General features: G+C 42.5%; 1 protein-coding gene across 1 annotated transcript in view; it reads right to left on the bottom strand.

Annotated features, from left to right (window-relative positions):
• Positions 1–12776, bottom strand: part of SEC14L5 (SEC14 like lipid binding 5) — a 43830-nt gene extending 31054 nt beyond the window's left edge. Inside the window, exons 1-4 of the mRNA XM_026063878.1 lie at positions 12386–12776; positions 9438–9517; positions 8875–8953; positions 7637–7712 (exon numbers count right to left, since the gene is read on the bottom strand). Coding sequence (XP_025919663.1) covers positions 7637–7699 — 63 coding nt within the window. The 5' untranslated portion in view covers positions 7700–7712; positions 8875–8953; positions 9438–9517; positions 12386–12776. The remainder of the gene's footprint in view (positions 1–7636; positions 7713–8874; positions 8954–9437; positions 9518–12385) is intronic.
• Between the last annotated feature and the right edge of the window lie 121 nt (positions 12777–12897).

Raw genomic sequence — 12897 nt, 5'->3', positions numbered from 1 at the left:
GATGCTGGTTCTAAATTTTCTCAGGTCTTTTAGATAATAAACTGTTGAGCATGGACTATCTTCTGCGTTAATACATTCTGTAGAATAGAAAAGGGTCCTTTAGGCACCACTGAAATACAAGGCATTGGTGACACCTGAAGCTACACTTTGTCTCCTTGTGCTATGCTGGAGTGCCATTGAATGACAGCTTTGGAGCTCTTCCATTCTAGCACTAGACTGCACTGATCAGGTTAAGCTTGAGATGCTACTCATCCTACTTTAATGCAACAAGCCTCCATTTTGCAGCTGGAGAAGATGATTAAAGAAAACCGGAAATACCCTACACAGATTCCTTGAATGACAGAATTGCTGTAAATCTTATCTCCAAATCTACGCATTGTGCCAAAACCAACCTTTCCTAAACATTCTTTCCAAGCAAATAAAGTCTTAGAACTGGCAAAGCAAAACTATAAAAGAAGAGACTTGCATGATGCCCACAACATACACTAAGCAGGCCAGGGTGTACAAATGTTGCCAGCAGGTGCTCGCTAGAACTCCGAATGAATAAACACTTCTATTTGCTCCCAGTAGCTGTGGTAAATTACCACAGCATTTACCAAACACTTTCTACTCACTGGAGGGGAAATATCCCACACCATAAGTTCAACAGAAATGTCAGCTATTTGCTCAGCCTGACTAATGCTCACTCTCATTGTGCTTAATATTGGAAGGAGGAGGTGGCAGGTCTGCACAAGCAAGTACAGCTGTAAAGAGTCTCCCCAGCTGACATGGGGATCATCACCTTCAGACTTTTGTTGCCAAATGTTTCTCAGCAGTAAGATGTTGTGATGTTTATACTGTATCTTGACCCTGTGGTCTCAAACCATCAAGTCACACTGAAACAGCATGTCTTGAGTCAACACTAGATCTTCTGTAAGTGTACAAAATGTTAACCCAGTAACTTCTGCCAGTCACAACAAATATTATTTTCAAAACATAGCAGAAAGAGAGGAAACAAGGGAAGCTGCCTTCCTTTAAAATACCTGGCACAGATCATGGTTGAAGACAGCATCCAAATCCAAAGATCATTTGTCTGCACTCAGGAGGCAAGTTCTATATATCTAACAACCCTGCTAAAGTGAGTAGATAGTTCTCTTTCATGTATACTATGTTTGACAGGGATGGAACACCAAAGAATAACTACTTTAAAAAATTTCCCCCCTGCATCTTGGTTCTCTCTCAATCTCTAGCATACTGTCAACCAGAAATACCATTTCAGACAGGATCTGAAAACTGTGTCATTATCTACATCAGAGCAGCTCCAAAGGAGCCAAAGGAGCACCGGGCATGCAGGCCACATGCTGCCAAACACTACTGCATGCCATTTGCAGAAATCCAAAGACGCTGTGGGTAGCAGGTCATTGCAGGCACCTCCTCCCTGGCATTCCCCCAGATGCTGCACTTGGAGCTCCACTGCAATCCCTTCAGCTGCTCTGCACAGCCACACCATCATTACCGCTTCAGAGGGATTCCAGCTGCCAGAAACGGCTCTGTTCTCCCTGCAGCAAGGGTGCTTCTTTTTACCAGGGCCCAACCTTGAAAGCAGAGGCTATAAACCAGCATCAAATATTTTAGCCAAGATTCCACTTTTCTTTATATAAAAATCAGTCTGGGATATTACTTAGAATAACGACAATAGCTTGTAATTTCAGACTGGGATATTCCAGTCTGTAATTACTATTAAGTATGTAGAAACTCCAAAATACATATTGTGATATATTTGTGCTGTAAGCACTGTAAAATATTGAACTGTAGTTGACCTAAACAGCCAATCTGCAAGTCTTATGTAGCAAGGCAGCAGTCTTGATACCTGGATGTGCTGTGAACATGCATATTGAACCTGTCATTCTAAACAAACCCACAGAACCAACATGATCCTTGCTAGTCATCATTCTGCTTGTGCATTATACTCCCTTCACCCACCATTTTGTCTGTTGCTGATGCATGCTGCAAGCTGTTTGAACTAGGCTTACTCTGGTGTCTACATCACCTGGCACAAGAGGGCTCAGAGACTCCACTGCCAAACAACCATTGCACCAATCAGTGAAACACTGATCCTTTAAGACACCACAGCATTAGAGAGCTGAGCATGCACAGTACATCAGGATTTAAAGTCTCTTTATACTACCAATATGCTAGATGTGACAGGAAGCAGTCATCAAATAAAGCTACTAAAAAATCTAACATCTGTAACATGATACATGCTGATGCTGAAAAGGCATAAATAAAAATCATTTTGAAAAGGTAAACAGAAAGAAGTTCCARTTGTCAGGACCTGTAGCTCAGTGTTCAGAGTTATTCCTCCCACAGCTAATCCTGACAGCTAGCATAGCRAGAAGCTGCTTTCAACCAGGCTGCATATGCAAGCCCCCTATCACTTTTGGCACAAAAGAGCACAGGCAAGATAGTGAAATAAGATGCATTTTGATTTTAATTGTACGGGATGTTTAACTGTTACATGTACTATGGGCCAGATCCTCAATGAGTATAAACAAGCAAAGCTTCATTGACTTCAAAGCAGCTTCGCCAATTTGCAAACAGCCAGTGTAATCAAGGCTTGCGTGCTGGTTGATTATTTTGGGGCAAGAGCAAGGATGCCTGACAAATCCAGTGAATATCAGCAAGACTGCCTCAGCAGGGCTGGGCACGTGAGGAAAAAAAAACCCAAAACAACAAAATAAAAACATCTCACACAGAGACCATGGAGTATTTGCTTTTGATGGGCTATGATCCTGGGATATGGGATGAGAGTTAAGAAGATGGAGAGGAATATTTTCTACTAACAGTTCCATGTGAAGTAGGTTCTGAGTCTGGATAAAACTGCAACATCGTAGTCTGAACTAAACTTGCCGCCCAGCTTGTTAGTGACCGTGACATTCAAGCCATATTAAGAAACAGAAGCATACACCATCCCTGGTTCCATTAATTTCCTACTTTATCTTACCTGAAAAATCAAGAACTCTAGATCAATTAAATGCAAAGAGCGGTTAATTGCTACCAAAGCTAGAAGAGAGTCATAGAGCTGTTTGGAAGGACAGGTGGCAAGCCAGGACCTTTTACAGCCAAGTTTCCACTTCCAGACCAACACAAGTGGGTGAATCATGATCTAGCAGATCTACTGGACATTCCAAGGGATGTCTGAGACACGCAAAGGCTGCAAGCCACAGACATGCTCACAGAACAACACCCCATCCCAAATCATCATTGCATGCAACTTTGCTGGAGACCATAGCAGAAGCACCTTAGACTGAATAGCACCATTTGACCAGTGCAGTGAGAAACATATGCCACTGCTGTCTATGTGTACATTTTGGTTAAAGGTATGAAATCCACAAGTACAACGTTCCCTTTCCAGGATCTGAATCCTATACTATTTCTCCCTTGGCACCACCCTGTGCAGAAAGACCACTCGCACTCAACAGAAACCAGAAATTTCCAGTAGTAGCAATAACAGCTGAACATGAAGTGCATTGCTTGGTCCTCTCAGCACATTTAAAACCAACAGAAGCGCAGTCATTGAGTTCCTCATTTACAATACTACCGCAGCAGTTCAAACTGCACACCAAGTACAGAAGACAATGTGAGAGTTCCTAAGGGGGATTCAGATTCTGTAGTATTAAGAAGCATTCTAAGAAAAATTAGGGTACACTATAAAGTACATCAAAATGGCAGATAATGTCAATTGCAAGTGTAAAGGGCGGAGAGCATTACTAAAATTAACGGGAACAAAACTCCCCAATTTGAGTCTCAGTCTAAAACTATTTTATCTGACCTAATAATTCATTGGTAACGAATGATATCAAAAACGCAAGCTTAGCTTAGCAAGCTGTTTCCTATATGACTATGCATTTTGGACTTGCTCACCCAAATCAAATGATTTATCTTSCTATGTCAGAGAGGGCTCACAAAAATTTGCATCATTCAGAACAAGTTATCGCTCATGAGCTATTTGGCAGAAATATCCCTCCTTCCGGATTTGTCCCTCTTTATAACATTTTTAGTATAAAACTTTAGCTTTAAAACTGCAACACGAATACTATATCAAAAAAAAAAGTGCGTTTGCATTTGGGGATTACTTGGCTCTAAAGTAAAATCAGGAGGTGTGCAATCTTAGACTTGCCGATCTAATTGAGGAGAACATAAGATCAGGTCCTCAGAGGCACAAACTTGGCTGGAGAACTCGTTTGAGAACAGCTCCAATTAAAAGGAGAAACAAAAAAAGAAATCAAATGGAAAGGAAAAACATGAGAAGATAAAGCATAACAAAAGTCAAGGTTCTTTTCAAGTATGTGGGATAAAGATGTCAGGCACTGGTTATAATTTGAAGAGCATAATATTTGCAGTCCTTTAGTGTGAATGCAGATTAGGAACAAAGCATGTGAAAATGACCACTGTGAATTTGGACAGGTGTGGAAAGATCATATTTTTTAAAAAAAAAAAGGGGGGGGAGGGGCAGAAGAAGAGAAAAAATTCAAAACTCCTAAATGGCCAAAAGAGACTTGCTAAGTTGATTCCTTTTTAATTCCTCGGATGCACAGGTCTAGCAAAGAGACCAAGAAGGGATGTGTGTTATGAAAGACTGGGAAGATACGTCAAATCTACTGCCTGTGAAAGTCAGAATGCAAGCTGCAGAAGTATTAGTAATCAGCAGAGTGTAAATTCATAGGCAATTATGCAGAGATCCAATATAACAAACATATTACCAGTAAAAGCACTGGCTCATCTGTTAAGCACAGCCTCATGCTGTCTAGCGGATAAGTTGCACAAACATGCACTTTTGAGAAGCCCATAAAATAAATCATATTCCTGATGGTAGGGCTGAATGAAAGGCATGGGAAACACTATGTGCTTTAATAAGGTCAGGATGCAATGGATTGCTTGGCTCATTTGGCTATGATGATCCTATTTCTCAGATCCTCATAACTGAATGAGATACACACACTATTTACTACAGTGTGACCCAAACACCAGAAGTACTGGGGGAAAATAGTTTTTCTAACACACACCTCATGACACACAGTCTAACAGACCACAGAAGATATGATGACCCTCCCCATCAAACAGATGAGGAAACAAGCACAGGAATATCATGCTGAAGAGGACACAGAGACCTGTAAAATGTGGAGGTGTCTTGTGATCACCCACATGAGCTTTGGGTTCCTCTCATAAACCAGGGTATGAGATCATGGCATTCCAAAGGTTTGCACAAAGCATTTGAGGGGAAAAGATGAAAGCAGCTGAATACAAGGTTCCCAGTAGTGGGGAAGCTGCTGTCAGATTTATGTTGAGGCAGATTAACAGCAATACCATGTGCTCAAGAGCAAAACAGCCTCACTGTACGCCTACGCTCCATGTGAAACTTCCAGCAACTGACAGCAGCACTTGACAGCTCTGAGAAATTTGCACTGCCTCCACACAAAGGGAAGACTCCATCTAAACATACCAAATATAATAAAGAAGCCTGCGTTCAACTCGGCCTGCATGAACTGCCGCTAGATTTGAGCACTACTGTCTTCAGAGTATTTACGACATCAGTATTGATAATAAAACAAATCCTACTGTGAACACATGGTTTTAACAGGACATTAGAGTGGGACCAAGGGGTCTACATTCAATTCCTTACTCCACCATGCAGTCCTTTGGGTGACCTTGCACAAGTAACAATCTACATAAGAAAGAGAACTAATACTTTTGCTAAGGTAATAAGAGTTCAAGTTTGCTCAACACCAAAAAGATGGCATTTACAATCCCAGCCTTGAAACTCCAGGGAATTATGAGTTCTATCATGTCAAAAAGCCAAAATTGAAAGCAAATAAACTGAAATCATATAAAATTAAACCACTTGAAAAATAAACCCATCAAACCCTGGCCTTTAGGTATTCTGCTAACAAGCTTACAAAGGATTTGTCTAGAGGCAACCCACCCTCCTGTATTAGCAGCCAATCTATTGTTGGGCATCTGGTGTTAGGGTTATCCTACTAATCTAGACAGTAGAAATGCGGAGAGCTATGTATACAGCAAAGTCTACTGGTATCTTCATAACAAGCATTGCTATCTTATTCTAAGACAGGCTACACTAAGACAGCAAAGAACATACCCAGAAAAGTTTCACTAACACAAGCAGGTAGGGTGCAACCTTAGGCTGCACCCATATCTACAGCAARTTACCGGCTTAGCTGTTAAACAACCACTGCAAACTCAGACAAGACTGGAAAGAGGGGAAAAAGTGAAAAAAAGGGAAGAAAATCCAAGCATCAAAAATAAAGTGTTTATTTTGATAATCGGAAAGTATTAAGGTGAATGGCAACTACTCTTAGCTGAGGGAGTGCTGCTGTCTTTGGGGTGCACACACACTTTGGCCSAAACAAAGAAACTCTCATCCAGTTTTAACTACTGAAATAGAAGACTAGAGATTGTTTTGGATAAACAGATCTTATGGCACTGATTTCCCAGGAACCCAAAAGAGGTAGTGTTGTCAAGAGACACACAAAGCACAAGTCAGGCTCTCCTTTCCACTCATGGGGATGATTTCAACTATCTGTAGGCTATAGCTTTTCATCTTCATTCTTGATCCCTAACAGACCAAAGAAAATTGTTGTCCATGTTCAACGAGGAAGGAAGACAATGGAAAAAGCAGCAGACTACAAAAGTCTCAAGTACCAAGCCTCAGGGAATCCTAGAGTGGACTGAAATGCTCAACAGAAGTTACAAAACAAAGCCTTGCAAGAATCTGTATGCAAACCTCTGAGATATAGGCCTAAATGCTCAGTGCTGCCCTTGAAATACAAGGAGCAAGCCCTTCAGAAGAATATTTGGCACACACCTTGAAAAACAGTGACAAAGTCCAGAATACCACATATGCCCTCCAACTGTACCTGTCTAAGGAAGTTACATGGCCACATTAACTTTCCGCATCACCAGTGGAAGAATTTCAATCGCAGCCCTGAAGCCTCTTTTGGAAATTACAAAATTTAGAGAGAGATATTTCCCAACATTTCAATCACGGGGTGAACAGGGAAGAATAATATGGAAGATTTTTTTCCAAAAATTTCCCATTTTTAACAAAATCAAGAGGTTCAGTGTGATTTAGAATTGAGTTCTAGATACAGATATCCTACCATACTGACCAGGATGAGAAAAACTGAGAGTCTCCAAAAATATTCAGGCCAAAGCTATCTCATTACCACTTTTTAATCATTTTTGCTCAGATCAAGAGATTCTACACCAAATGGTATTTTGTGACAATGCAAAGACAGTGTCTGACCACAAACTGTCTAACCCCATTCACCCAAACGTTACATTTTTTCCTTCTTTGTGATATTACTCTTGCATGTTATGGAAGGTTTCTTTTTCTCCTCTACTAATTAAACTGGCTATTAAAATATTTAGATGTTTATTCTGATTTTTCACAAAGAATTGAATAAAGGATGAAAGATAACAAGAATTAAACCTCTGTTCCCACAATGTACCCAAAAGATTGCCATAAAGACATACTAGCCAAAACTGCAGTTCCCCACCTCCCACTGCCTTATGTCAAATAAGACAGAGGTTGCAGTCCTTAGCTGCGAGAGAAGTAGAAATGCTGAGTGTTACTCACTGCCATGACGAGCTCAAAAGGATATTTGTAGACCCGAACAGGGGACTGGTACTTCTGCACCATTTTTACTACACACCTGTAAAAGAAAAAAAAAMAGCAGATTTTAGATCCTTTATCGGAAACATAACTCTACTGCAACATGTCCTAGCAATTTTCACCTATAGACCTTACTAGAAGCCTTAAGTCTTTTTCACAGCTAGGGAGGAGGAAACATATTAGGGAAGATATCTTGCCCTGTGTCACTTAGAATGAAACACAGCCTGCAATCCCAGTGCTGTGTCCAGTAAACAATACCGTACTTTGCTGCTTCCCAACACTATTGCAGTGAATTCCACTTAGAGCTTAAACAAAACTCATGATAATAAAGCACAAAACAGAGATGTAAAGTCAGAATCAACTGAYTGTACCCTGGAGAAGGAAGCCTCTCAGAGGGCTTGCTAAACTTAAATGGTGATTTTTTTATCCTCCTTTCTGCATTGTTTGATATCACCATGCAAAATCCCTTATATTGCAACCATTTCCAGTGCTAAGCCTTGGCTTCCTCTTTGTTAGCATTTTAAATGCTTTTGGGCACACAGTAGCATCCAGCTGTTTTAACCCCACTAAAAGAAAGAAAAAGGAAACAGCATGCCTAGAGAACATGCCTGACGCTTAGCTAGCAATCACATCCCACTGACTGGATGCCCACTGCTTCCAGCTGAACTAGGAAAATAACTGCATGTAATGGTAACAATTCAGTTCTCAGCATTTCATTTCTCCTAACCTCCTCTCACTGTTCTCATCAGGATTCCTCCCTCAGACTCTTTTGCTGGGGTTTTAACCCTCAAGCAGGCACCAATATCAGCATCTGAAGGAAGTATGTAAAACATCTAAAATGTTCTTAAGCTGCTTTCTGTAAGTCCTTTAGGATGCTGCCCCTATTAATACCATCTACAAACATCAGAAACACAAAAGACTGGGCTGCTGGTTTGAGACATTACACTGATTCCACCCCACTCAGATTCCACCGCGAAGCAGACAGCCCTTGGCAACATGATGCAGTGTAGCACTGAACTCAACAGAGCAAAAGACAACTTATCCCTGACATTTTAAGCCAAAAACTGGAGCTGAAAGATGAATTAAAGACAAAAACAGTGACATATTTTCCTCCAGGAAGACTGCTGCAAAACACTATTATACAGGAAAATCTAAGCATTAAGCAAGGGAAAGGGAAAAAAAGCTTTAAAAAGTTTGGGTACCTGAGAATGGGGATGTTTGTAGATGAGTCTCACGATCAGATGGTCAGGCCTTGCTGGATCTCAGAGAGTCTCATTGGTACTAAAAGCCAGTCCACACAGAACAAGTAAACAGAGAAGAGAACGCATCAGTAGAGCATYCAGCTCAAACTGAAGTGAACAGAGCAGGGGCAAGCAAGCACCCAGGAAGCCCAGGCTGCTATCATGTAACAGATACTCGAGCCAACAGAAGCACGGGGCACCTTGTAACGCAACGCTGTAATATGATTATGTAACCGCGATACCTAGGCTGTGCGGGAACCTTCCAAGTAAGTGCAAATACAGCAAGAGAAGCCTAGTCAAACATTTTGCTGTGATCTTGCTACCAGTTATGAGTTTGCCTTCTACTTGGGAGCTGCAATACCAGATTTTCCACAGCTTTATTGAACCCTATTTCCCTAGCTGAGGGAGGTTGGAGAAAAAGGGCCAGAGACTATTGTAGCCACAGGAGCTGCGGAAGACAGATAGCTGTTAACTCAAACATGCCCTAAAACCATTTATGCCTTGGAGAAAGTGCAGTGGCTGACCTGTTATGCCCTCTTCTCAGAGCAGGACTGTGAGAAAGCCATTCTGCTTCTCAAAGCAAGGGGGACTCCAGCTAGAACATCTGAAAAAAAGAGAAGGCAGTGAAAGGTAGCTGTTTGTGCACACAGATACACATACATGATTAGCAATGATAATGATAAGATTTCAGGTTTTACCACTGGCCAGCTAAGCCATGTTAGCTAACAACATGCATCCTCCAGAGCTTTGGAACTACAAAGACAGACATGTTTTAAAAATTATTTCATGTACTCCACTCAAATTACAAACAGATGTGTTCAACCACATTGTAAAGAAAGCCAGAAGGAAGCTACACACCTACAGAATATGGCTGCTCCTCAACTATCCATCACACCACTCCAGCCTCTACAGTGGCCCAGGCTACCTCCTCTACTTTGTATTTGCATCTGGCTAAAATCACATATTAGCAAACGCAGTTCAGCTGAAGAGCAGTGACACACTAAACTGCAGCTTGATCACTTATAACCATCAATCCACATCAAGAGGAAGACCTATAACCATTCACTGGGAAAGYTGGGAAAGACCATGATCTCAGCTGGCCAAGCCCGGTTCAGTTTCAAAAATTAAGAGAAGCTAGAGCAGCTAATGCATTGAAGCAATGTATCTAGCTAATCATTTTAATATCTCAATTAGACATTGGAAGTGTTTGGAAGTATTGCACGCCTGGATACATAGAACAGTGGCAGCTACCACATTTCATAAAGCATCCAGTAACACTAACTGCAATGCCAACTGGACGGAGAGTCAACAGTCTGAAGCTCCCTGCAGAGTCCAGCTGGCCTACGTGCCCCTTTTGCTACAATCCACACAGCGATTCACAGATTAACCGAACCCTAGAAGGCAGYGAGTTAATTACAAGCCTGAGCTACACCAGCTGGCAGGATACTGGGGGAAGCAGGGCAGGCTTATTGTAAATTGGAAGTATATGAACCCCTGGCTGCATATACATTTGCCTGCTGTAACTTTGGTAGCATTTCAGAGAAAAGGTGAGGTTTTAATGAGAAATGATGCAAATGCAGCACGCAGAGTTACTGTTACATATTAGCTAAGCCTGAAGAGAGCGAGGGCTCCCACAAGGAATACAATGTATACGTCACTACACACGGCAAGGGGAATAGAGGCAGTAATATTAACTGCATGTTTCCATTTTATTTAGAATCATTCATTATGTACCTGAGAGATTTTACATATGTTTAACTTTTATTCCATTGTTATCTGTAGGAGGGACATACTTGACAGAGTACAGACAGTTGGTTGGAAACAAGAAATTGGGTTTATATATGAATATACAACAAATATCAAAGCCCTGAACCAAAGCCCCCTCACCCTTGCTTCTCAGCCAGCCTAGTATGAAGTCATTCAACTCTTTCTACATTAGTACTGCATGTTGGATGGTGAAACTCGGCATCTAGTGACTTCAGTAACTTCTCCCACCTGCGGTGGCTTCTCTTCAGCTGGAAGAGAAGAACTGAGCAGTGGTGGGGTTTTTTGTTTTTGTTTTTTTCTTGGGGGTGGGGCAGGGGGGAACAGAGCACTGCTGAAAATACTGGAGTTTCAGACTTCAAGTTCTACTCTACTAGGACACATGAAAGCTACCTGCAGCACCCCATGGAGCTGGTATTTACAGTTACGAAAGGCAGGCTCTTCAGGCCTTGTGGTCTTCCCCCCCCCAAATAAGGCAACATTGCAGACAACACGGAGAGAAAGAAGAGCTGTGTGATGTTTTCTCCACCTTAAACACCTTTCACTTAGGCAGATGTTGACACAGTAGCTGATGCTTTGCACATATAATAGCAAGATGATACCAAGCGGCAGGATATTTATTAGAGCTCTTTCACATGAGTCAAGAACTTGTTCTCAAGTCTTCTGTACCAAAATAGTACAGGCAGAAGCTTTTAGTATCTTTTAGAAGTAGACAGTCTTCTCAGGCAAAGAGATTTGATCTTCCTGTTCCATCTTACACCTAAGAAATGTCTATGGTGTGGGGAGTGAAGGAATATGAAGAGTTTTAAGGCAGCACACTGTTGTGTGCCTGGCCTCCTCTTTTTACACCTTGCAGAGATGCCTGGAGTCCTGTTGTTGATTATAATCAAAAGACAGGCAAAAACATTCAAACAACACTCACCATGTTCTTTACAAGACAATAAGGAACAKTTTCTCTGGCTGAGAGGGGAAGAGGAAAAAGGAACAGCATGCAGCAGTCTGCTCTTGAAGCTGTGGGAAGTTAGCCATGTCCTCCGTCTATGTGGCAAAATAAGCTTCGTGCTCAATACCTTCACATTTTCATCTCATACTTAAGTGGATGTTCTTGCCAAAGAAGCATGATTGTCCTTTTACACTGCCACATGCTAAATGCTAATTGAAATTTAGCAACCTGCAGCAGTAGACAATCTTTCTTGAAGGAAACAGTCTCATTCCTCTCCCATGCCAGTCTCAAAGAAACATCCTTCTCCTTGCCCTTCCATAGGGAACGATGCTATATGCTTTCTTAACCATCAACATGCCAGTATGCATGTAACAGTCATTAAATTAGACTTAAGAATGGAAACCTGCTCTGGTTCACCTTAACATACAGAACAAGAGTAGGTCCAGTTGCCAGGTGCCTTCACATCGGTACAGAGCGCCAGCACAGAGCAGTCCCAGCTCGCCCCATGCAAAGTTCACAGGCACATTTCCTCTGCACACTGGCACGCTGCACACAGGTGYGCTTGCCAGCCCCAGCCAGGTGCCAGTGGTGCTGCCAGCGCAATCCCCTTCTCACACCGCCTGCAAACTGATTCTGCTACTTGGAGGAGTTAAGCCAAGTGACCCAGAGTATAACAGCACATGCTTGGTTTAACCCTACCCCAAAGCCAATTGAGTTTTATACAGAAGCTGACCCAAATACATCGGTAGATTTGCAGTGACTTACCGGGGTCAGCCTTCGAGTTCACAAATACTGGAGGGCCAGCCAGGTATCCCAGCACAGCTGAGCAGCTAGTTTGCAGGACCAACGGGGACCGCGCACTGCTAGCCCGAACGAAGGATCAGCTTATCGTGGGGCTGGTATTTCCCGTGCGAGCCCCTCGCCGAGCCCAGCGGGGCAGCGCTGCGCTCCTACAAGTGCTCGCAGCCACACACACGGCTGCGGCAGGCGCGGCCCCGCCGACGCCCGCGAGCCCTCCCCAGCTTTCGCAGGAGCGACCGCACGAGCCCACTACGCAGCAAGCTGTCATCAAGCTTTAGCGAGGAGAGCCAGGGAGCAAGAGATTAAACGGCCGCCAACTTCCGCTAAGTAGGGCAGGAACCAGCAAAACTTTAAAGTGGGTTTTTAGATAAACCCGAAGTGATTCGCAGCGCGACTGCTCGGGGTTTAAGCCCGCCACTCGCCACCACTCGGTTTTTACCCGCGCTCTCTAATCCCCTAAGGATTATGACTAAATT

This window comes from Apteryx rowi, unplaced genomic scaffold (assembly GCF_003343035.1).
Source record: "Apteryx rowi isolate R43461 unplaced genomic scaffold, aptRow1 scaffold_202, whole genome shotgun sequence".
Lineage (NCBI taxonomy): Eukaryota > Metazoa > Chordata > Aves > Apterygiformes > Apterygidae > Apteryx > Apteryx rowi.
This window is presented reverse-complemented; position numbering and strand designations above follow the sequence as displayed.